This window comes from Orbicella faveolata, unplaced genomic scaffold (genome assembly GCF_042242905.1).
Source record: "Orbicella faveolata isolate gen_17 unplaced genomic scaffold, um_ofav_v1 contig_12, whole genome shotgun sequence".
Lineage (NCBI taxonomy): Eukaryota > Metazoa > Cnidaria > Anthozoa > Scleractinia > Merulinidae > Orbicella > Orbicella faveolata.
The window spans coordinates 29,181,000-29,205,000 of record NW_028301539.1 but is presented as its reverse complement, the minus strand read 5'-3'; the positions used below and the strand labels follow the sequence as shown (position 1 = coordinate 29,205,000).

At 39.0% G+C, this 24,001-nt stretch overlaps 2 protein-coding genes and 2 pseudogenes across 2 annotated transcripts; 1 reads left to right on the top strand and 3 right to left on the bottom strand.

Annotated features, from left to right (window-relative positions):
• Positions 1-246: 246 nt before the first annotated feature.
• Positions 247-5,941, bottom strand: LOC149117461 (uncharacterized). Its single transcript, XM_089283209.1, has 3 exons — positions 4,639-5,941; positions 3,048-3,389; positions 247-2,517 (listed from the first exon to the last, which is right to left on the bottom strand). Exons 1-3 carry the CDS (start codon positions 4,981-4,983, stop codon positions 2,032-2,034), a joined length of 1,173 nt encoding a protein of 390 aa, XP_089139335.1. The 5' UTR covers positions 4,984-5,941; the 3' UTR covers positions 247-2,031.
• A 382-nt stretch (positions 5,942-6,323) lies between these two features.
• Positions 6,324-9,486, bottom strand: LOC149117460 (uncharacterized; annotated as a pseudogene).
• Positions 9,487-10,518: 1,032 nt separating this feature from the next.
• Positions 10,519-12,107, top strand: LOC149117459 (uncharacterized; annotated as a pseudogene).
• Positions 12,108-14,739: 2,632 nt separating this feature from the next.
• LOC149117458 (matrilin-4-like) lies at positions 14,740-16,991 on the bottom strand. The gene is made up of 3 exons (XM_089279585.1): positions 16,582-16,991; positions 15,591-15,750; positions 14,740-14,893 (listed from the first exon to the last, which is right to left on the bottom strand). The coding sequence occupies exons 1-3, from the start codon at positions 16,966-16,968 to the stop codon at positions 14,853-14,855; spliced, it is 588 nt and encodes a 195-aa protein (XP_089135711.1). The 5' UTR covers positions 16,969-16,991; the 3' UTR covers positions 14,740-14,852.
• Between the last annotated feature and the right edge of the window lie 7,010 nt (positions 16,992-24,001).

The following is a 24,001-nucleotide window of genomic DNA, read 5'->3' as shown; positions in this document are numbered from 1 at the left end:
ACAACCATAACCTTAGTGGCTGTGTTAAGTGTCAGATATCCTAATATGCAATATCTCCTGACGCAAACACATAAGCCTAGGTTTGGGTGTCAAGTTTGATTCGTGATAAAAATAGAAGTCCCGTCCAAATCCGGCTTGTATAATGATCTCAGAGGAAAAACTATGCAACTGTTATGTCATTTTACGACTGTTAAACTGAGGACCATATTAATGTTTGGTTTATAAATTACATGACAGGCAAGCAACTCATGCTTAAGGCCGAACAGCAATGTTTTAATTGGTCTCTATACATGATCCTATTTACTAATTCGTTCACTAGTGTAGAGTCTAAATGATTGTTAAAAGTGGAATATAGCATCTGTACCTATGGGAGAACCTTTGTTTACAATATTTGCCTCATTAGCATAAGCGATACAGTTTCAGATACAAATTAGTTCTGAATATTAAAAGGACACAACACGATTAACTGTCCCGAGGAATTTGAGCCTGATATATTGAATGCCTTTTGTACAACGCGGATCTGAAAGCTCAAAATTTTACAGGACTGATGTATGAACTCATTAGCGCTTTTGCCATCCAGAAATTTTGCAGTTCTTTTTTTAATACCAATTTCTCTTCGAATATTACACTCAAAGAGCCAAGAATGTTACCAATTACAACGAGACCCCGCCTTGCGGCCACTCCGTTGATTCGACCACCTCGTTATTACGGCCATGCACTTTATTCTAGCTCGAACAGAAGCTCAGTCAATCATTTTCTTATTTAAAGAACCCCTTTAAAACGGCCACCCCGTTAATACGGAGAGACCTTTATGGCCCGTTGGTCACCAGTTTAACGGGGTCTGGTTCCATTGTAACATATCACGCCAGTTAGGCTGGGGTGTCCAGGCTGGGCAGGAACATCGCTCATGTACCAGCTATTGGTAGCCTTTCCTACGGAGGCTTTAAAAAGCTAAGGCTGTCGATAGTGCAGTAAAAATACTTGAAAAACTAAAATGAAAAAGTTAAACGGAGCTCTGAACAGGGTTGATTCAGAGGCCTAGATGACTATCACGTGCTACACTCCTCCTTATATACCCCTTTCTTTCTATCCATGGTGCACCGGCCTGGAACCCAGGCCACGTTATGTCCCATGCCGGCAAAATACTCTTTTCGCCCTTCTTCGCAAGTTCATTCGTCAGAAATAACATATTTTGTCTCCACTTCAAAACGAATGTACAAACAGCTAATAGGCAAATAAGTTTATTTGGGGAGGACCTGGCCCAATCATAAGCGAGATTGAACCAATCATAAGCGAGAATTTTGTTCTAGATACGATTATAATAATAGTAATAATAATAGTGTTTTTTGAGCGCATCTAACTACGCTTACGACCAATCAAACATTTAGAAATAGTTAAAACCAATACGTTTACAAAGAACAGAATTAAAAGCATTGAAAATAAATATCTGCTCACTCTCTTATACAATTAAAAATTAAATATGGTTAAAACTAGTTATTTTGCAGTGCTATAAGTGCTACTGAGGTAAATACAAAGTGATTGTATAACTGATGAGCTGCAGATTGACATCGTTCACACTGCCGTAGTTTCGTCTAGAGAGATAAACTTTTGAGGAAGTTTTTCACGGAAAGTTTCCAAACTGTCAAATTAAAGAAAATGGCAAAATCTACTAGGTTTTTAGCTTCCTTGCATGCGAACCTGTAGTAGCGTAATGGTGAAATCTGGAATCTCCAATTGCAGGGCATACACCCCCTTCCGTACTGAAAACGAATAGCTTGCACTTTACAAGTAACAAGTTATCAAGTGTAAAAATCACGTTCAAAACTTGAAATTCAATGCTATTATGCCACGGCCATGCAGCTTGCAAAGTTACTGAGAAGGGAGGACCCGGGCTACGGCAGTGTAACCTTCGACAAGAAAAGGTATTGGACTCCTGCCATAGCTTACAGAAATATTTTATATCGTGTTCTTTCATAGACAAATGAAACCGAAAGCAAGAAAAGTTAAACCGAGTGTTCCGCGTTCGTGAAATCACTTGCCTCCAACCCAAAACTGAGTGGTTGCTTCTGAGCTGGAAGTACAACGAAATTTCGAATTTACATCATGATAAACTCCAAAATTGTCCTCGCTTGCCACGACATCACCGCTCTGATTTCCATCGAAATCGCAACCAAGGCTTATTGAACTGTCGATGTGCAGAGCGAGATTGCCTTTTAGATACCAGGTCGCTGCCGTGCAATTAGCACATTCATTTCCCCGGATGTTGACAAGCTCGTACTTTTGGCAGTTACCTACCACCGTGGGTGTGACCCTGACGATGTCGAAGTCTTCAAATGAGGCTCGCAGGTAATCCGTATACACCGTGCCGTCTGTGTTGTATCGGCAAGTAGCTCGCCAGTGAGTGGAGTGATCTCTGAGCCAAACAAGGAAATGCCGTTTAATCAGGTACGCCTGCCAGTTTGGGGAATCGCTGCTGACCGCACTTGAATCCAGGTAATCGTAAAAGACAACGTTGCTCTGAGAAAAAAAAGAAAGATGACAGAAAAGATAATAAAATGACTTTTGTTGGCTCAGCTCAAATTTTCACAAGATGTTTTGGTTTAAGTACAGCTTAAACCCGTGTTTTTGACAACAATCATTTTACTTTTTTTACTTTAAGAATGTTCGATCGTGTGTTTTTTTTGTTTTGTTCTTGTTTTTTTTTTTCAAGTTTCCTCAAATCTTTCTTGCAATTGTTATAATCCCTTACCGCCTTCAGTCGTCATCACCAAAAATTAGTCCAAAAATCGAAATTAAAATAGTTGCTTAACCATGAGAAACCTAAACATTGTTTTTTAACTTGATGTTTTTTTGTGATTTATGACTGACTTATGATGTTCATTATCCGAGAAAGTTCATCGTTTGTCGACTGACTGACTTAGCATTTCTTTGGGAAAACTTTCTCGGATGTTATCCCTGTTCACAATGATGTTTTTACAGAGAGGCCTTCTAGTGGTAAGTTATAAGTCAGGCAGAAGATTCTCTTCTAATTCATTTAGGATATTTACCTGAAAAAGGTGCTTGTTGGACAAACTAAACGACTCGATCAAATTCCAGGCGAACCCAGGCTCCGAATTAAAATCACAGAACACTTGGAGGGTTTGATTGGTATTGTCGATAATTTTGTACAATCCAGACTTGTCCACTCCAGCTGCTTTGTAGTCTTGACAGCTTCTTGGCTGAATCTCACAGTGTTTTCCAATAAACGGTTCCGGACAAGAACAGTTGTACCGAACGCTGGTGGGCTCACAGATTTCATTGCAGGTTCCTCCATTCAGGCACGGATTTTTCCTGCAACAGCCATTGATGCAAGTTTCGCCTCCAACACAGGACGCGATGCCGTCGTGTTTCTAAAGAAGAAAAAAGTCCATGAAATTTTGCTTTCTAACAAACTTTTAGACCAAACCACCCCCAAGCCATATCAATTTTAGATAAAGACCTTTTTCGCAAATATTGTTTCTTTTCTTATTATTTCTCTTATTGGTTTTGTGCTGTAAACTTACATCCAGCCATTTTCGAGAGCAAAAGGATCGAGGATTTTAGAAAAATGGTGAATGAAGCATTTTGCATGAAGACACTTAATTTAACTGTTAACACTCGGCTATAAATAATCCAGTCGAGTCACCTTAGCTTTCACATTCAAACTACACGAATGATTAGAAAAACTATTTAAAGACACATCTTTTTGAAATTGCTTATGAAGTCTTATTTTTTTATCTGTTTTTGCCCGTTTTAATATTTCATAATTTTAAATGGTCTTGGTCTAAATTTTAGTTAACACGTTTCCATGTCATAAATAAGTAAATACAGCGTCAGATTCTAGCTCAAACGCATTAAAGCCTAGGATTCTCTGTAGTGCTTTGTCCTCTGTAGTACTTCATTCTCACAAATGATTTAACCGAAGAATGCATTTTGACGCATATCTTTTTAGAATTGCTCATGAAATCTTATTTTTCGAGGAATCTTAGCTTTATCACCTTTGTGCTTAGTTTTAGTTAATAAGTTCCATGTCAAAAATACAGCATTCGATTGTAGCGCACACGCCGATTATAGCCAAACTGAAAAATTCTCTGCAACGCTTCACAAATTACACGAATGATGGCAAAAAATAGACTTTAAGACATATCTTTATAGAACTGCTCATGAAATCTTACTTTTTTGGATGGATCTTTAATGAATGATTACAAAGCAAGTTGAATAATAAGTAGGCAAAAATGCTAATTAAGACAAATAGTAACAACAGAACGTGAAAAGGTGTAAGTTAAAAGGATAATTTTAGATTAGCATTTTTGCCTACTTATTATTCAACTTGCTTTGTAATCATTCATTCAACTGAAGATGACAGAAGCTCTGTCGAAACATGTCTTGCAAACTTAAAAAATTGGTCGTTTTCCTTAAAATAGTAAATGATAATGAACTTATCCGAGATACTTGTTTTAGCTACACACTACCCTGAACGTGTAGGCACAATCTATCTATCTATCTATCTAAATAACATTCGTGTATCTTTTAATCGGTTAAGATTTGAAAATATCGGAGAGCAAGAGAATAAGGTGTTTTTAGTTTAATACAAGTACACAGCAAAGAACTTAACATTACCTCCGCGCCGTAATCCCTTCGTAGGATGTAGTAACGTGATCCAGGAGAGTGTTTGAGAGAGCTTTTATTGGTAAAGTGACTTCCTTCATTCAGCTCACAGTATTTTTGGTCGTTGGTTTCCTTGTAGTTCAGAGACAAACATCGACAGTCCTGCATGCACTTCATGTAGCACTGAATTGGGTTTAACGTGACAGAATCAGTGTGAAATACATGTCCAACAAACTCTGAGTCTTGTACGGCATCTTGGTACACGTCGAGGGAAATCTTTTGACAATTACCTCCTAAACAGTCTGCCTTGACCTCCAAAATTGTAACGAGAAATAAAAGCACAATCGCACAAATCATGTTTCGTTTTGCCTGATGGATCAGGCCTGGCGTTATCGCTTAAGATTTAACGACATTCCTAGTTAGAGAACGGATTTTAAAGATTGCGTAGGATATAATTCAGCGACGATTTGAATTGATCTGTTTCTGATGACGAACACCAGAATACGATTGACAGTAAGATTAAATAAATGTGCTTTCCCCTCACTAAATTAAACCCACCTGTCGCTGGTTGGGTGTCAGCACGAATGAAATTGTGCCTCTGCAGACACATGACTTATTGACCTTCAGAAAGTTTAAAACTGCCTGGAGGGGGAAATTTTAATTGAAGTATTTGTTAATAACAAACCACTATCAATACAACTTGCAGCGAGAATTTTATCTCGTTTCAAACTTCCTTCGTGAAACTTTGTTATGGTCTGTAGATGCTTTAATCGAACGGTTTTTTTTAGAAATTAAGTAGCGGCTATTTTACAAGAACTACAAAATTTCTCACTCGCTCGGCTCGATGGCTGATCAACATTTTAATTAAGAGTACGTGCGTACAGACGCATTGATGACACCATCGCGTGCAGAGCTCGAAAATGTCGCCAAAGTTTTTAGAGTATGTCAGTAGCGTTGTCAGTTTCCTCAGTAGCGTTGTCAGTTTCCTCCAACGAGCGACAGATCTAAATTAAAGAGAAATTCATCAAAATCCTTCAAGATATCTCTAAATTCATACTGGATTCAACTGTGAGGTTCAAAACAGGTGTTACTCAAAGGTTATCGTGAAACTCGATAAATGGAAACTGATTAATTTGCCGTCTTCAAAGAAAGCTTACTCAGTGATCTAATGCAAGTGGTCGGAGATCGACAATAATTCAGCATGTTTGAAGAATGTTCGAATAGAATGAATGTTAAGAAGTTCTGTTTCTGCATTTTAGTTTTGAGTTATTGCACGTAGTTTGAAGTTTGTGACGGCGCGAGTTTCGGAATCAGTTTAGCTAAAAAAAAATCCAGTTTCTTTCGCACCTTTACCAAGTATTTCCTTTTGTCAGAAGTCTAAGCTTGATCGTTTGGGTCTTCTGTTGTCATAAGCAAACTTTGGGTCGTATTATTGTTTGTTCTATACTAAAACAACCATAACCTTAGTGGCTGTGTTAAGTGTCAGATATCCTAATATGCAATATCTCCTGACGCAAACACATAAGCCTAGGTTTGGGTGTCAAGTTTGATTCGTGATAAAAATAGAAGTCCCGTCCAAATCCGGCTTGTATAATGATCTCAGAGGAAAAACTATGCAACTGTTATGTCATTTTACGACTGTTAAACTGAGGACCATATTAATGTTTGGTTTATAAATTACATGACAGGCAAGCAACTCATGCTTAAGGCCGAACAGCAATGTTTTAATTGGTCTCTATACATGATCCTATTTACTAATTCGTTCACTAGTGTAGAGTCTAAATGATTGTTAAAAGTGGAATATAGCATCTGTACCTATGGGAGAACCTTTGTTTACAATATTTGCCTCATTAGCATAAGCGATACAGTTTCAGATACAAATTAGCTCTGAATTTTAAAAGGACACAACACGATTAACTGTCCCAAGGAATTTGAGCTTGATGTATTGAATACCTTTTGTGCAACGCGGATTTGAAAACTCAAAATTTTACAGGACTGATGTATGAGTTCATTAGCGCTTTTGCCATCACCACTCTGATTTCCATCGAAATCGCAACCAAGGCTTATTGAACTGTCGATGTGTAGAGCGAGAGAGCCTTTTAGATACCAAGTCGCTGCCATGCAATTAGCGCATTCATTTCCCCGGATGTTGACAAGCTCGTACTTTTGGCAGTTACTTACCAACGTGGGTGTGACTCTGACGAGGTCGAAGTCTTCAAATGAGGCTCGCAGGTAATCCGTATATACCGTGCCGTCTGTGTTGCTTTTTTTTAAGTTTCCTCAAATCCTTCTTGCAATTGTTATAATCGCTTACTGCCTTCAGCCGACATCACCAAAAATTAGTCCAAAAATCGAAATTGACATAGTTGCTAAACCATGTGTAAGCTAAACATAGTTTTTTAACCTGATGTTTTGTGTGATTTATGACCGACTTATGATATTCATCGTTTGTCGACTGACTGACTTAGCATTCCTTTTGGAAAACTTTCTCGGATGTTACCCCTGCTCACAATGATGTTTTTGCAGAGAGGCCTCTTAGTGTTAAGTTATAAGTCAGGCAGAAGATTCTCTTCTAATTTATTTAGGATATTTACCTGAAAAAGGTGCTTGTTAGACAAACTAAGCGACTCGATCAAATTCCAGGCGAATCCAGGCTCCGAATTAAAATCACAGAACACTTGAAGGGTTTGATTGGTATTGTCGATAATTTTGTGCAATCCAGACTTGTCCACTCCAGCTGCTTTCTAGTCTTGACAGCTTCTCAGCTGAATCTCGCAGTGTTTTCCAACAAACGGGTTCGCACAAGAACACTTGTATCGAACGCTGATGGGTTCACAGATTTCATCAGTGCAGGCTCCTCCATTCAGACACGGATTGTTCCTACAGCAACCATTTTTGCACGTGATGTCACCAACACAGTGGTTGCCGTCGTGCTTCTGGTGACGTAAAAAGGTTCATCAAAATTTACTTTTTAACAAACTTTGGGACCAAACTACCGCCAAGCCAGAACAATTTTAGACCGATGCCTTTTTCACAAACATCATTTCTTTTTTGTATCTGCCTTATTGGGTTTGCGCTGTTATCTTGCATCTTACCATTTTCGGGAACAAAAGGATCGAGGATATAAGAAAAATAATAATGAAACATGCATAGAGACACTTAATTAAATTGTTAAATACTCGGCTATAAATAATCCAATCGAAAAACAAATCGTCATTTTAAATTAAGGCAATCATCCATAGCTTTAATATTCAAGCTTCAAGAATATTTAGACATATCTTCTTGGAACTGCTTATGAAATCTTATTATTTAATTTTTTTAGCTTCATTTGCCCCTTTTAATATTTTATAATTTTTGATAAATTTTGTGCTTAGTTAGTTTTAGTTAATAAGTTCCTGCCTTAAAGTCAAAAATTCTGTAACGCTTCATTTCACTCAGTTGTTTTTTGTTTTGTTTCGTTTTTTTTGCAGTTAGAGGTACCCAATAATAAACGGCACCTACTATCACTTTATTAGACGCAATTTTGTTTTCATGTTTTATTTCCTTTAGCTTTTCTTTGGTTACCCGTCTTCTTTTGCACACGCAGCAGATGTATCCGGCCGAGAAACCCGCGATGATTGAGTTGCAAGTCGTGCATGGCATCATGGGTAGAATTTATCAAGAACGTATGGGAAGTCGCTTTTCCCATGGTTATTATTCTGTTCAGAAATGATAATTATTACCTCAGAAATCAGCCCCATATGAGGAATTAACTCTCTTACTTCCTCTTTTGTTGTGTGAAAGAAGCATACCCAAAAATTTATTAACTTGTCGATTGAATAAAGCATACGAAAATCCTCGATCTGAATTTTAAAATCGTAAGATTGGCGTTAAACAAAAAGGTTTCAGACAACCCATATAGACTACCGGCAAAATCGAAGGCCTTGCACATGCGGATCTAAAACGTTGGTTAACTGATTAATTGTTTGCATTTCTAGACTTTTAAGAACAGAAGACCGTTTACAAAAACGTCATATAGGTTATTGGAAATTATTATAACAAAGAAAATTCATTAGCAGTAACATGGGCACCCCACATAAAGCTAACAGTTTGAAACTCTCAAGATTAATTAATCCAATGTGGTTAAGTGAAAATGATTTTATGTCATCTTTAGAAATATTACGTTTAAAATTTTCCCAGTTCAAAACCAAATTCACCAAAAAATATTGTCTAACTTTCCACTAGATGGTAAATGATAATGAATTTATCCGAGATACTTGTTTCATCTAAACACTAACCTGAACGTGTAGGCACAATATATATATCTAAATAACATTCGGGTATCTTTTAGTCGGTTAAGATTTGAAAATATCAAATAGCAAGGGAATAAGATGTTTTTACTTTAACACGTGGACACAGCAAAAACCTTTACATTACCTCCGAGCCGTAATTCCTCCGTAGGATGTAATAACGTGATCCAGGAGAGTGTTTGAGAGAGCTTTGTTAGTAAAGTGATTTCCTTCGTTCAACTCGCAGTATGTTTGGTCTTTGGTTTCCTTGTAGTTGAGAGACAAACAGCGACAGTCCTGCATGCACTTCATGTAGCACTGAATTGAATTGTACGGCATCTTGGTACACGTCGAGGGAAATCATTTGGCAGTTACTTGCTAAACAGTCTCCCTTGACCTCCAAAATTGTAACGAGAAATAAAAACATCTCCGTACAAATCATGTTTGGTTTGCCTGATAGATCAGGCCTAACGTTATCGCTTATATAGATTTAGCGATATACTCAGTGAGAGAACTGATTTTAAATATTACGTGACAATTTTGAGCTGTTCCCGATTACGAATAACGGAATGCAAAAATGATTGTGTGCGAAAATGCGAAAATGTGTATTCTTGTCCCCGGAGCCCCCTGTCCATCTTAGACTGGGGGGCGTACCCACTGATTTAATAGCGAAGCCAAGCGGAGCCCAATACTCATATGGGAAAGAAAATGAAACTCATGATTTTATTTTCTCATGGTTATCATGGCTAGCGGTATTGCTCGTGAGCGCGTACGCACGACGACGGCGGCGACGAGCTGCCCTAGTTAGCGACCATACTCCAGCTAATAGGTTGAAAGACACATATATGACATGCTTGGTTTATAGCGTCCTTCTTTGATACAGGACATTCCTGTTATGGTCAGTTGACACCTGCAGGAGCCCATCACTTGGAGCGTGCAACTCCCATACCAAGTCTATGTCACGGCATTTTTATAGACCGGTCTATTTTTAGGCTTCTTTTCCCGCGAAATAGGTCACTTCCGGTCTACGTCAGCGCGCATCGGTAAACGCAAAATGGCGGCGCCAGGTGGACATGTCGACATAATAAAATACGCCGAATGCGCCAATTCTCTCTCCATTTTCCTGTTGCATTCCTTACTTTCTTCACGTTCAGTCTCCCACAATCCTTTGCCATATGTATCACACTTTCAACTTGCAGAGGAAAAAAATTATCGATCGCAGTGACTCATCATCAGCGAAAGTCGGGAAAAGTCGAAGTGTCTATTTCGTAGTTTTCTTATTGATCAAACTTTATCCCTTTTCGGACGTTGTTCCTGTGTTTTATAATGCCGTAAAAAGTGGTTGATGATGATGAAGCGGCACAATTCAAGCGACGATCATGATCGAGAATGTCAAAACGAGAAGCCACGCAAGTAAGATGTGATCGACTCTTCATCCTCGACCACCTCGACCTCCGTAAAGGACATTTTACCCTGTAGGATTGCACAGAAACAAGCCCAACAAAACAAGGAGCTTGCTTCGAAGGCTCAAGATAATTCCACACTTACCTCCTGGGCTTCCACCCCTTCGAGTGCAGGTTATTTTTGTGAAGTGCGGTCGATATAATATAGTGGATAGTGATTTATTCCCGTTGTCGGCGGAATCAATGGCTCTCTGTCATTCTGTGACTGGTTTTTTGACAATGTTGCTCTCAATGGCAAATATTTTATCAGTCCACTCCGCATAAATGGAAGTATTATTGAATCAATTTAAAGCATCCTCAAGTTTTCCAGTGGAGGGAATTTGTCTGCCCCATCCTATGGTCCTTCTCTTGGGAAACTGATCGATAGAAAGGACATGATACAGAATAAAAATTCTGAAAAGGGTTATAGGGATGTGGTTTTGAATCTTAGTGGCAATGGTGCTGCTTATGTTGCATGTTCCACAAGCAACTTGGTGATACCCTGTCAAATTGCCTCCGCAGTTTCACTTTCCCAACAAGCATTTCCCAATCCCCAGTTGGAGGTAGGTTTGGCAGCAATGCATGTACCCTAATTGCAGTGAAATTTGGGACTTATTGCTTCCAGAATAAATTAGATTTGTCACTTCTCTGGAATCAAATTCCAGATATGTAGTTTAATTCCTTTGTTAATGTCATCTGCGATGGAAATGAGGTTCATGATGAGCTGTATAGTAATAATGCTGTTTATTTTGATGTAAACTGGAAAGGATTCAGCGAAGAGCCTCCGAGTTTATTCTAAAAACTGGTGAGGACTGACACTCACAAAGCAAATCTAAACTTGTTATCTCTAGGGGACAGACGTTTCTTGTTTGATGTATTGTTTTTTTTATAGAGTCCTCAATGGGCATATTAATATAGACATATCCTCTTTTATCAAATTTTATTCACGTTTTGAAAGATACCCCTTGAGGGGTAGGGATGATCTTACAATGAAGACGAATTATGTTAGGACTGATACTTTTAAGTATAGCTTTTTTCATATGATTTTTGACAAGTGGAATGTGTTACCACTGTCAGTTCGTCAGGCTTCAAGCATTTCTGGTTTTAAAAAGGGAGCAAGGGACTACTTAACTTCAAGAAATGTTTAATTTAGTTGCCTTTATAGAAGCTTTTGTTTTGTAACTTTTTGGTGTTTTTTCTTTCTTTCTTTCTTTCTTTCTTCTCTCTCCTATTCCTTTTCTTTATCAGGTGGTCTGCCTAGCATGGGGATTGATGTCTCTTTTGCTAACAATCCTTATGGCACTTTTCTCTTTTTTTTTTTTTTTTCTCTTTTTTTATTGTATCTATCTTTTTTAGTATATCTGTGTTACCGCTGGCCATTAAATTGTAATAAATAAATAAATAAATAAATAATGTAGAAGATGTTCTCAATGCAGTAGGGGATTCATTTAGTGTAGAATCAGCTGATCAAATTTTTGCATTCACAAATGCTAATGAATCTCAGGATTTAGCTGACCACATCAATGGAGTGATTTAGGTATCACATACAGATTACTATGGTGTGATGATCTCACAAAATATGACTGTAGGGGCTTTGGTCAAGAGCAATGGCCTTTGTGCCATTATTGATAGCCATCAGTATGTGAGAATCCAAAGTTGTATCAGACATTTTCCGACCCTGAATATGCCAATGGACACAGGTATAAACCAATTCACGAACAAGGCTAATAACTGCATGGACCAGTTCGATGTTGAACTGTTGGCCGACTAAAAATCTTTCAACAATTAACCGCTCCTGGGAAGACTTTCCAGTTCAAAAACTTGACAGTAATTTCATCCATGCTGCTGAGAATGCAGCTTTCCTATTCTGCTTATCTCGTAGTTTAGAGCAGTCACTCACAAGTGTTGCCGGCAAACTTGCGACAAAATCCAGCGATGAGAAGCCGAAAATTCGCTTTTGTTCTTCGCTAAGCATGTGCTTTGTTAAGCGTTCCCTTTCTGAAAATACTTTCACGCGTGGACTGTCAGCAACTTGCGGGCGAATTTCAGCTTCCACTTGAGCGACCTCTTGGGCTGAAAATATCCAGGAGGTCAATTCTTCCATTTCGTCGTCATTTAAACTAAAATTTTGCTTCTTGTTCTTCTTTTGTTGTTGTTTCTCTGTTGCTTCTCCCGTCGATCGAGGCTGGCTATCGTTCTTCTTCCTTTTTGAACCTGACGGACGTGAAATCGACCTCGTGTCAGGTTCATCTTCATTCGCGCTTTCTTCTGAACTGCTACTTGGTGAGGAGTCTACACGGACCTCCCAGCCGGCCAATAACATATATATTGTTATCTTTCACACTGTGAAGATATCATTTCTTTTTGATAACATTTTTCCTTTGTCCTTTTAACTACACTTAAATTTGTTGATGTATGATTGAAACATCTTCGGATCTTCTTCAGTCGTCTTCGTCAATCTCGGGTAATCTTTGGAAAATTTTCGGAAATGTTCGGAAAATGTTCGGAAGCGTTGGTCTGGCCTTCGGAACAATTTTGTAAAATCTTCGGAAATCTTCGGAAAATCGTCAAAAACGCCGTCATTAGTACGTTTATATAGTAAACAGAATATTACGTGCCCACTTGTGGATACGAATTTTATCTCCTCATGTTCAACTCAATATCTCATATCGAGTTGAACACTCGAAGAGAAAATTCGTATCCACGCGCGGGCATGTAATATCCTCTCTATAAGATTTTAAAACGGACCTTTTCGAACACGATAGGATCACGATAGGATCAGGAGAACAACGAGATTTCCCTGGATTTCCGTGGATTTCTTCAAACAAAAATATAAAACGACCGGTGATTGTTGCGTTTTAAATTGCTCTGGTGTAGTGTGGAGGGCCGGGCCTAAGCTTCGAGATCCTAGGCTCCTAATGAAGTCAACAATCGGACGGCGTTCTTCAATGAGTCCAAAGAGAAAAAAATCGGAGGAGGTCCCGCGCAAAGCACCATAAATAAACACCGTAAACAAAATAAATATTTAGGAGTGGAACTCTTTAAGGACCTCAATCAAGTTTTTAAACTTGATCTTTTTATTTTACTACAATTATCACGAAGGCTAACCCGGCGGCTAAATATATAGTTTTACTTTACTTACTTTTACTGTCGGATTTATCAGAAGGAACCTGCATCGTTGCCCCGAACACATTTAAAGAAAACTCGTGTTATCTATGAGTAAGAGACCATCTGTGTGGGATTCACATACCCAATAGGAAATTCATGACATCCAGATCTTGCATTGGGTCAGTTCAATTTATTATCGAATACCAGGGTATGTGATTCGCATACCTAAAAAGGAAATTCATGACATCCAGATTTAAGGTGTACAACGACAAGCCGCTCGTTTTGTTAAACCTTTTTATCATCGAATACCAGGGTATGTGGGCAGTCTCTTGAATGAGCTAATAATGATAACGCATCTCATTAAATCGGTTCTGCAACCATTTCTCATTAAATCAGTCGTTATCAGTTCATGTGGAACCAAGCCGGCTATTCACCTGATACATACTACTTCCGCGACGGTCGCTACATGTAACATGCAATATTCGTTAGATCTAGAACAATTAAGATTACAGAAAATGGATATCGGAGGACGTGCTCTAGTGACGGTTATAACTTATTTCTTCTGTAATTAATCTTTGGAGATCAGGTGCTTCCCCCCCCCCCCCCCAGAAAAATTGGGTGGGGGTGTCGCTTCCCAAAACCCTTAACCTTTTAATGACCAAAATCTGCGTTATTCCCCGCCCTATTTATGACCTGACCAAAAATTCGAAACCCCATTTATGACCTGACCCTCAAATCAAAACCCTGGTTTAGACCTGCGTTATAATTAGTTCCTTAGTTCAGACCAATGTTAAATTACCGTAAACATAATTTGTGAAGGGCTTTTGTTGATTTTCTTTTTGATAATGATGAAAAAGCGGCTTCTTAAAAACATACCCATTTTAAGGCTATAGCGCAAAAACCATACCCTATTTATGACCAAAATCAGCTAAAATCGATACCCTATTTTTGACAAAAATGGCTGAAAAACCATACCCTTTGAGGCCGCACATACGTATATAGCCCATATAAGGGAGTACCCCCAACCCCCGGGTGCTTTTCCCTCGTCTACTCTCGGACTGAACTCTCTGAACCCTCTGCTGAACCCTTTGCCACCCTCATCGAAATTGAAAACGTTAGTCGGGATAATAGGTTACTCACAAGATATCGATGTTTCTGCAAGTTCTCTCGGCATGGGCACATATGCCACAGTTACCTAGCATAAAGGTTCAATGGTTTCATCCTACAATTCTTGCCAATAATTTGCATTGATTCAGGCCACTGCACTGACTGAGAATGAAAAACCAATCCACTCCTTCGTGTTCTTCGACTTTTATTAACATTCATGCTACATTTGTATTTGATTCCCTGATTTCCTGTAATCCCCAAACTCGATGCCTCAGTATATCTCATTGTGTCTGCTCAGGTTTCAAAATTCTGCAGCAAATCCCGAACCGTTTGAACCTGAAACTGGGAAAACAGAGCTTAGTGTTAGCGGATCTATAGGACCCTAGAGGATAACTATATATGCGTGAGAATTTTGCTAGGCGAGTTGATCGACACTGGAAAACTACAGGATTGAGTCCAAGAACAGGGTTAGGAATTGTAGGAGTTGGCGAGATGACTGAGGGAGGACGAAGCTGTGTGAGTGGAATAATAACATTATTGAACACAACTACGTCAACTCATTTATTTAGCTTGCTAGTCTCTCCAGTCGTCTTTTAAGTACAGAGTTTAGTTACTGCCATAATCCGGCTTCAAATCGAGTTGAACAAAAAGAAACACGCGGCCTGGTTGTGACAGTGACGGTATTTTGAGTTATTTTGGCCACATTCAAAATTACCTTTAAATGGTAGGAAACCTGAAAATAACAGTTTAATAAGATAGAAAAACATAAAAGAGATAATGATAAACCATAAAGGAACAAGGATGGCTAAGGATGGAGAAGATTAACACGGATTGCAAACGACGAATTTGAAAAATTGAGGCTAAACTTTTCAATATGCGCAAATCGTGACTGAGCTCCTTTGGTTTTCTTAACAATTCGGTTTTCGCCCGGCGTCCCGTTCTTTCGTTTATCACCCAGATACTGTAGAAAAGAATGTCCTAAACCTGTTTTATTTCAGTCTATTTTGGTAATGTGTGTGTTATGAAGTTATAGTGTTACCTTCACAAACGTCAAGCAGAACATCTGCTAAGATATTGAAGAGGTAGTGAAAGTCTTGAACATGGAACACTCTCTCTTTCTTTCCAGACACAATGCTAAGGAGTTCATTTTCTCTGATATTCGGCCCAACTGCAACTGTAAAAATCTCCACGTCCTTTTCCTGCAAAAGGAATGAAACGAGATTATCGCTTGTACTACTAAGAGTACTAAGGATTTCCGCTTTGCCGATAACTGCGATAACCGCCGGCAATGCAGATATGTTACAGATTGTTTTTGTAAATTGCCTACTTTGTGCCATGTATTTTTTTCCATAAATCTTCTTATCCGATCACCAAAGCAAGCAATAAAATCCCTGTATTTCGGGTCCCCTTTTTTTTCCATTTTTTTTTTTAGTTCTTCATTTTCTCTTCCATTATCAGTGATTTTTCTCCCCCCGCTCTGCATTTACTTTCTGATGCTTCTTCGTCTTCGGCTTATAGAGTGTCCATTGCCCACGTGACAAAGTATTAAGAAGAGTTTAACTGTTCCATTACGATGAGGTTGTTTATCTTTGATGAGATCTGAAATTGATTTTCAGTTATACTGGGCATTTACGACGTTAAGGTCTGGGGTCTCAATTGCAGGTGTGGGCTTCGATTTTTTTTTTCTTTCTTTGTTATCTGTGAGAGATCTTAGACATCTTAGAAATAAAATGATGTGATCAGCTGCGTGAAATTACTATACCACAAGGACAACACCGTATCCTGTCGCCGGGATCAGAGTTAAGAGGCCTGTTTGAGGGGAAAGAGTGAAGAGTGAAGAGCAATACTGCAGCGAAAAAAAGTTAGGCACTTTATTTGTGGGCCTTAGTCTTCCGTATTGGGAAAAGCTGTGCTCGATCGACTGCGGTCTCGGGCCGTCCTCAAGACCGAGGGATCGACAGTTTTTCTTAATACGACCAAGGTCCGCAAACCACATAGATTTAATTTTAGTAGATGAAAAGTATTCTAACCTTTAGTGGTTCCACATAAGAAGTATAGTCGTCGACCGGTGGATACGATTTTGAGTCAGAAACAAGAATCAAGACTTTTGCCCTGTCATCTCCGTCCTTTGTTTGGGTAAATAACTCCTTGTTGGCCTTCTGGAGAGCTAGGTCAATTCTAGTATTCCACTTATTATCCAGGTACTCGTTTCTGAGTATCTTTTTCACTCGTTCCAGGTTTTGATTATTTTTTTCAGTGAAGGCCAGTCGAAGTCTTGCCTTGCTGTTAACGGTAATAAGACCCAAGCGGGAATCACCTGACAAATCAACGTTTCGAGCCAGTTCCCGGACAAAATGCTTCATCTGAATAAATTGTGCTTTTCTCAAGCTGCGAGAAGCATCCAGCAAAATTCCCATATCGAGGGCTTTTGAGCATGGTACCGGAGCTGTTAGGTGAGAAAATACGAGGAACGTTTACATTCCGCACTTAAAGACCCTGTCCACACTACGCCGGAGGAATTCGAAAACGCAGCTTCACTTCTACGGTTAGGCCTACCGTCCACTCTAATCCGTCACAAAAAAATGGAGTTTTTCGAAAATTAACGCTCTTCAAACCCGAGGAATTTGAAAACACCGGCTTTTCGTTTTAGTGTGGACGGAGAACGTATATTAAAAAGGAGCTTTTCTCAAAGAATAATTATGTTCTCGTATCTTTGTTGTACTTCGGATGCCGATGATTATCAGAATTTAACTAAACATAGCTATAAAAACGCTTCAGTTGTACTTGAACTTTAGTAATGAAATCTTGGTAAACTTTTGAACCTACCTAGCTAGAAGCTTTTTAATCATTAGCTTTTGATATAACATATCTTGCAAGAAGTTTGTTTCCCCTCGCCATACGCTCGTTCAGGGTGGAAGAAACCAGCTGCTTGCAGGACAGATACAACTTACCACAACGTCCCAAATTGCAAGGCTCGGTTTTCTCAGATTCTCCCGTGCAAGGTTTTCCTCTGTCCTGTGGCGGTGGATTCGTACAAGTTCTTGTCAGTTTTTTTACCCCACATCCACATGTTGTACTACAAGGTTGTTCCAGCCATTCTGTGTAGCCACCGTCGATTGCTAAAACGAGAAATGAAGAAAACGCAAAAAATGATCTTCCTACAAACAATATGGTTGATAAATGAAGTTCAGTGTAGCTGCTAGTTTCAGCGCGAACCGCCGCAGGCGAGCTCTATAACAACACAATTTAGCACTATTTTCTTTTATAAAAAAAAACTTCAAATAGCTACTAGGGGCTAACTCGAAAACCTAACGATTCTTTTATCCTCCAGGCTCTATTTTTTATGAAAATTACTTCCTATCCATTTTATTAATCAACTTTTAATGTACGTAATGTCTTCCATGTAAATGTTTTCTTCCGAGCCAATAAAGGTTATTGTCATTGCGCAAGAAGGAGAGAGGGGCTTGATGCGAGGATCCCGCGCTTTCCCGCTATTGTTTCGCTCCGCCATTTTTCTGTCTACGCGGATGCTCCCCAACAAATTGAGTCTCTGGTTAGGGTTATTTGTTGAAACCTACTTACGTTGCTTGATGGTGTAGACATAAAGAGCAAGTTCTCCTCCAACACATATTTTAGATTTGTTGCGCTGTTCATGGCATGCCTCGAGAGCACACTCATTATCCTTGATCATTCCACAATTACCAGACTGACCATGCAGGTTATACCAGACATTCGAACCGCTCCAGCACTCTCCAAAGAACTCGATACCAAAATAATCATAGTTCTTTTCTTTGGTCCTTCTTGCACATTCACAGGTAAACCTACATGATCAACGAGAAAACGAGAAAAGACATCAGTAACTTGAATTGTAACGTTATTTGAGTGGTTTTAAATTTAGTGTCGTAAAACTGAAAACAAGTGAAGTAATCCAGTCTAGCCAATCACAAAGGACAAAGGCAATACAATAAACCAATCAAAACTCCTAGTAATTACATGTACCTGAAGCAAAGTGCGGGAAAACGTGTGAGAAGGAGTCACTGGTTTACGTTTTTAATTCTGATTGGGTTAAAAATGACGCGAGGTCTTTAAGCCAAGTGTGTGGCTGGAGTTTGTGCAAAACCAAATCTCTTTCGATACTCGAATGAAAACCGGTCTATCGGCGAAAGAGTTAACAAGCAAACCAGTAATAGAGCGGTTGTCAATTGAGTGTCGAAAGTAATCAGGCAACCACTTGGTTTTGTTTTTGGTTTTACTACGGTTTGAGATTGGCTGGGTCGTCTAATTGGTAAGTAATTGGTTTGATTTGGTTTTACGACACTTGATTGAAATCCATCCATCCATCAATCAATCAATCAATCAATCAATCAAACTTTATTTAACGGGGGTGACACTTAATAGTTAAAAAACTAATGAGCTTGTGGCCCTCTATAAACATTGTTACAATTTAAATGAACGTATCTAACGAATTAACTGTGTAAGTGAATATATGAAAGATCATGTTTTTGAACTGCAGAGAAAGATATGAAGACATGATTGATCATCGCAGTTATACACACAACTTAAGCAGTTGTGAAATTTAAGCCACAAAAAAAAAAAAAACAAAACAAAAACAAAAACAAAAAAAACAGGCCTGAACGGGATTCGACTGAACCAATGACCTCTGCGAGCACTGCACCGGTATCGCAGAGCCTCATGGACTGATTTTTTTTTCAGGCTTTAGTTTCATAACTGCTTAAGTTGTGTGTGTAACTGCGACTATCAATCATGTCTTCACGAATTAACTGTTTTTACCTGTCAATGAAGTTTGTCCAATCGTACCAGTCTATAGGACTATCAAAGTAAACTGCCGAGCTTGGATCTCTAGCTGTAAGAAGTAACTCTGGTAAAGCACGGTGATTTAATCTGTCTCCAAAACAGCCAACTGGGCTGAGTTTCGAAGAACACTGAGGTTGATGGGATTGATAACAGCCTGGTCCTAGAATTGAAAGAAAGACCTGTATAAGGATGTAGTTGAACCTTTAATTACGGATACCTCAATAACACCGACACCTCTATCTTATAGACTGTTCACTTGATCTCAGCACAGTTAATAGAGGGAAATGTTTAAGATGCCCAGCAAACATCAAAGAAGCAAAAAAGACAGGCAAAGATTTACCTTGGAGGGTCCTTCTTTTGTTTTATGCTCATTGACTATGCATGAATTACATAATCGCAATGCTTCTATTGTTAGTTGTATGAGCACACATAACCACCCTTTGTATTTTGCCACGTTTTATGCAGGGTCAACCCGCAAAATAGCAAGAAAGACTCACAACAAAGAACTTTTAACTATGGTCTCGGACACACCAGAACTCAGTCTAAGCCGTAGCAAAATCTCAAACCCTATGATTCCAGAGCTGTTTTATTCACGTATTCTGAATATAAAGAGAGGTGCTCTTCATACAAAGCGTTTCAGGTGTATACCCCTCTCTGTTTTTAGATACAGATTAATTAAAAATGGCTTCGCTGATTTGAAAAGTTTCCGGGGCTTTCGAGAAACGGGCCCCTAGGTCCGAGCCCTGACCGGGGACATTGTGTTGAGGCATGGACGAGACATTACTCTCACAGTGCCTTCCTCCACCCAGGTGTGAAAATGGGTACCGGCGAATTTAATGCTGGGGATAACCCTGCGATGGACTATGATCTATGATCCCATATAGGTGGGGGGGGGGGGGGGGGGGGTTGAGTAGGAATATTCCTAGTCGCTTCATGCCACAGAAACCGGGATAAGCTCTGACCTGATGGACCACTTGGTTCGTGTGCAGACTGTATCTTTTTTCCATAGTTGATGAAATTGGATTGTATTTACCTGGAACTATCTCATAAACATAGTTGGTATATGCCACCCCAGTGCAAGGCGTGGTGTTGTCATCCTGGCAGGTTTGAAACTCCGTGTCTTCGCACTTGTTGCTTCGCCCGTACTGAGAGTAATCGTCATTAGCGTCCCGGAGGGTCCAACATTCACCATGAAATTGGAGCGCGAAGAAAAGTTGACCATTTTGGAAAGCGGCGTCTGCACAGCGACAGATAAGTCTAGAAAAAAAGTCAGGGGATGTGTTCCTTTATAATATTTGCAAAACATTGCAGTTGAGCATCGTTGTACAATTTATAGAACCTCGTTCTAATGGCCTATTCCCTTACCAAATACATTAGATGCCCGTTAATTCGGTCACCACGGGCCATGAAAATTTGGCCGTGTTAACGAGATTGGGTCAAATTTCATGACTGGTCTAAACTGAGTAACGTCTTAACGGATATGCAACAATCTTTCTAAACACCTGTTCTTTAATAAACATCCGGAATGCAGATTTAATTTGAAAACACTGAAACTTCAATCACTACATACAATATTAACCTTGGAGAGATGAACATAACTGGTTCGAGTGGTCGTTTAAACGGGATAAAACTGTAAAGGATTAGACAGGTTGGGATTTCAGAGTGTGGCGGTTGGTCGAATTAACGAGGTGACCGGAATAATGGGGTTTTCTCATAAGAAAATGTATGGCTGTTTCGTCGGGACAAAAAAGTGGCCGGGATGACGAGGTGACCGTAAGGCGGGGTTCCACTGTAAGGGTATTATATTCTTTTATTTCTGAACGATTGCACTCACCCTGGCAGGTAGGTTTTCCACCCTTTCCAGTTAATATCTCGACCGCTAAATGTACTCGTGTATTGCTTGTCACGATCTTGAAATAAAAGATGTTTCAATGCTCTTCGAGACGGGTCCGTTCTGTCATTGAAGCAACCAACTTTGACGTATTTCATTGAGCCGTATTTCGCCGGGCAAGAGTTGTCTGTAGAAACCAGCAAGGGATTAGAGTGACTTCAGTTACAACTAAGCTACAAACTTTCCTGTCCCTGGACTGAATACGAAATCAGTACAGTCATTTTCTTATTTAAAGAACCCCTTTAGTAAGGCCACCCCGATAATACGGCCTGATTTTTGTGGCCCGTTGGTGACCGAATTAACGGGGTTCCACTGTAATTCTCAATGTCTTGAGTGAAACTTCTTGAAATTAAACATTTAGCCTACATAAGGTTATATATTTAACTCAATGTTGACTGCCATTGTTCGCATTTTATGATTCTTCCCTTATCGACTCATCTAAGTAAGCAAGATCGGTTAAGAACTAAAATGCGCTGCAGAGCTAGCCTCTGTTCAGAACGACCCAATTTGAAATTGTTACCATGGTTACTACTAACAAAACCGTTAAAGGATATTGACAGGGCTACCTAAAATTCAGGTATCTTCAAAATTCCTGAGAAAATTGACCTTAAAAAACGCTTTTTCAAACTGCAAGCTAAAACATGTTGAGCCCCATTACAAAGCTGTCTATACTTGCATGAATTGGTCGCCGAACACTGATCGACTGCAAAAGCGAACAGAAAAACCACCAGTGGGTACACAGCAGCTCTCATTTTGAACCTTTGGTAGAGAGAAAAGAAATACAAGAAAACAAATTAATGCCTCGTAGCGGATGTGGGTGATTAAACAACCAACCACGAGTCATGATATGTTACATGTAAGCCTGCGTGGCCTTTCTTACAGATCACTCAAACTGAATACATGAAGTAAGAGAAAACGAAATCAATCTAAAGCTGACTCAATCTTGAAATCTGAAATAAGCGCTCCGGGGCGTTGTATCGAGCAAATGTATTTCTTTTCGCTTATCTAACGGTATAGTAACAATTGACACACTGGCAGAAGAACTTGAGCACAACACTTGAAGTGAACCTTGATAAAACAACTGGTACACTCAAATTCAGATATTTCCCTTCCCCAGTTGATTTTCTTGAAATTAAAACACTGAAAAAGCGATAAAACTACAGGAAGAGGCGATATATACAAAGATGAAAATTTTCATTGAAACGCATGAAAAGCATGGTAAAATTCTGAAATGTGAAGGAAATATCTAAAAATAAAGTGGAAACATATGTAATTTAACAACTCCGGATGTGCGGCCTCTAGCGGATTCGATCACGATCAGCTCTCTGTTGTGATTTAAGCAGTTTTATCAACCTCACGCTGATCCCGAAGCATCCCGTGAACCCGCGGGAAGACCCCCTGGTGTCCATTTTACCATTCAACAAATAAAAATAAAAGCCACACCTCTCGTATCAATACAAAGCTGATTACAAAACTGATAATAAGCCTGATGATAAAGTTAATCAATGAAATCCAAACATAATTCAATTATTTTACATAATCATATGTAGACGATTAAATCCTGTGAGTAAACTCTTTCAAATTTCAATTATTTCTGTGGGAATAGAACAGACATCACCAATTAAGACGCGCAGGCTCATGCGTGAGTCACACTTCATGCGCATGCGCCGGCGCAGGCTAGATAAAAATTTTCTGAAGATTACACTCACGCGACACTTACGCTTCTTTGACTGGGAAACTAGAGAATGATAATACAAAAATAACGTTAGGGAACTCGAAACAACGTCTCAGTACAATGCAAGAAAGTACTAGGAATATTGCACATAATTTGGAAATATTCCGGAGGCTCAACAAAGGCTTTTTTAAAGAAAAGGACAATCTATTTTAAAACTTGCTTTTTTTTCGTGTAAATCTGACTAAATGAAATGAGATAGATTTGGTGTGATAAGCGATCTTAGGTATTCTTGGGTAAATTTGTTTCCTCGTATTAGTCCGTTCTCACAAACACAAACAGTTTTCTAGATATTCAAAAGAGTCTTTTTTTTTTCAAAAAAAAAAAAACCGGAATAAATTCCATTGAAACATAAAAACTAGATTTACGAAGTTGAGAAAAATAAGTTCTTATTTGCCTAAGTCAATGACTTGACTGAAAAACTGCGAATCCGGATCGATTCTTTCTTAAACTTGGCTTGAACTGAACAGTTTTAAATGCCTCGTAAAATCAATGAAGATATCCACAATTCATACATTTGTCTCTCTTAAAACAAACAAACAGCACAAAAGCCCTTTCAGGCTCGCACGGTATATGAATGCTGAACTATTCGATTCCATTGGCTGAACAACCGTATAGATTAAACTGTTATTACGCAACAAAGTTGAAAATTCAAAATATATTCCTAGAGACATTAAACATGTTCATTTACCTTTTTTTCCAGCGTTTGAAAACTTCAGAGTTTTGGGTCAAAAACAAAGCTACTGATTTTGTAAAGAGTTCTCGCCCTAATATATACACATTTCAGTTTACTTTGAAATCACGTGCCTTGCCGCGGAAAAATTATCGCACAGTATCTAACTGAGAACCCAAAAAAGTCAAAAAATAAATGAAATCTTTCAATTAGAGCATAAAAAGAATAGCACAATCTCAGAACACTGTGACAGCGATTCTTAGAATTCTACTTGAACGCCAATGCAAATGCTGTAATCTTATTGGCTGACTGATCGTACACTTTCGGCCGTTAGCGTGC

Bases quoted from the DNA above. Each gene is read 5' to 3' on its own strand.
- LOC149117461 (XM_089283209.1), bottom strand. From the start codon at position 4,983: ATGATTTGTGCGATTGTGCTTTTATTTCTCGTTACAATTTTGGAGGTC. The intron at 3,390-4,638 runs GTAATGTTAAGT...TTTCTTCTTTAG, and splicing joins GAAGGGATTACGGCGCGGAG to AAACACGACGGCATCGCGTC. The intron at 2,518-3,047 runs GTAAATATCCTA...TTTTTTTCTCAG, and splicing joins CCAACAAGCACCTTTTTCAG to AGCAACGTTGTCTTTTACGA.
- LOC149117458 (XM_089279585.1), bottom strand. From the start codon at position 16,968: ATGGGAATTTTGCTGGATGCTTCTCGCAGCTTGAGAAAAGCACAATTT. The intron at 15,751-16,581 runs GTTAGAATACTT...TTCCTTTTGCAG, and splicing joins CTTATGTGGAACCACTAAAG to GAAAAGGACGTGGAGATTTT. The intron at 14,894-15,590 runs GTAACACTATAA...CTGTTTTCCCAG, and splicing joins TCTGCTTGACGTTTGTGAAG to TTTCAGGTTCAAACGGTTCG.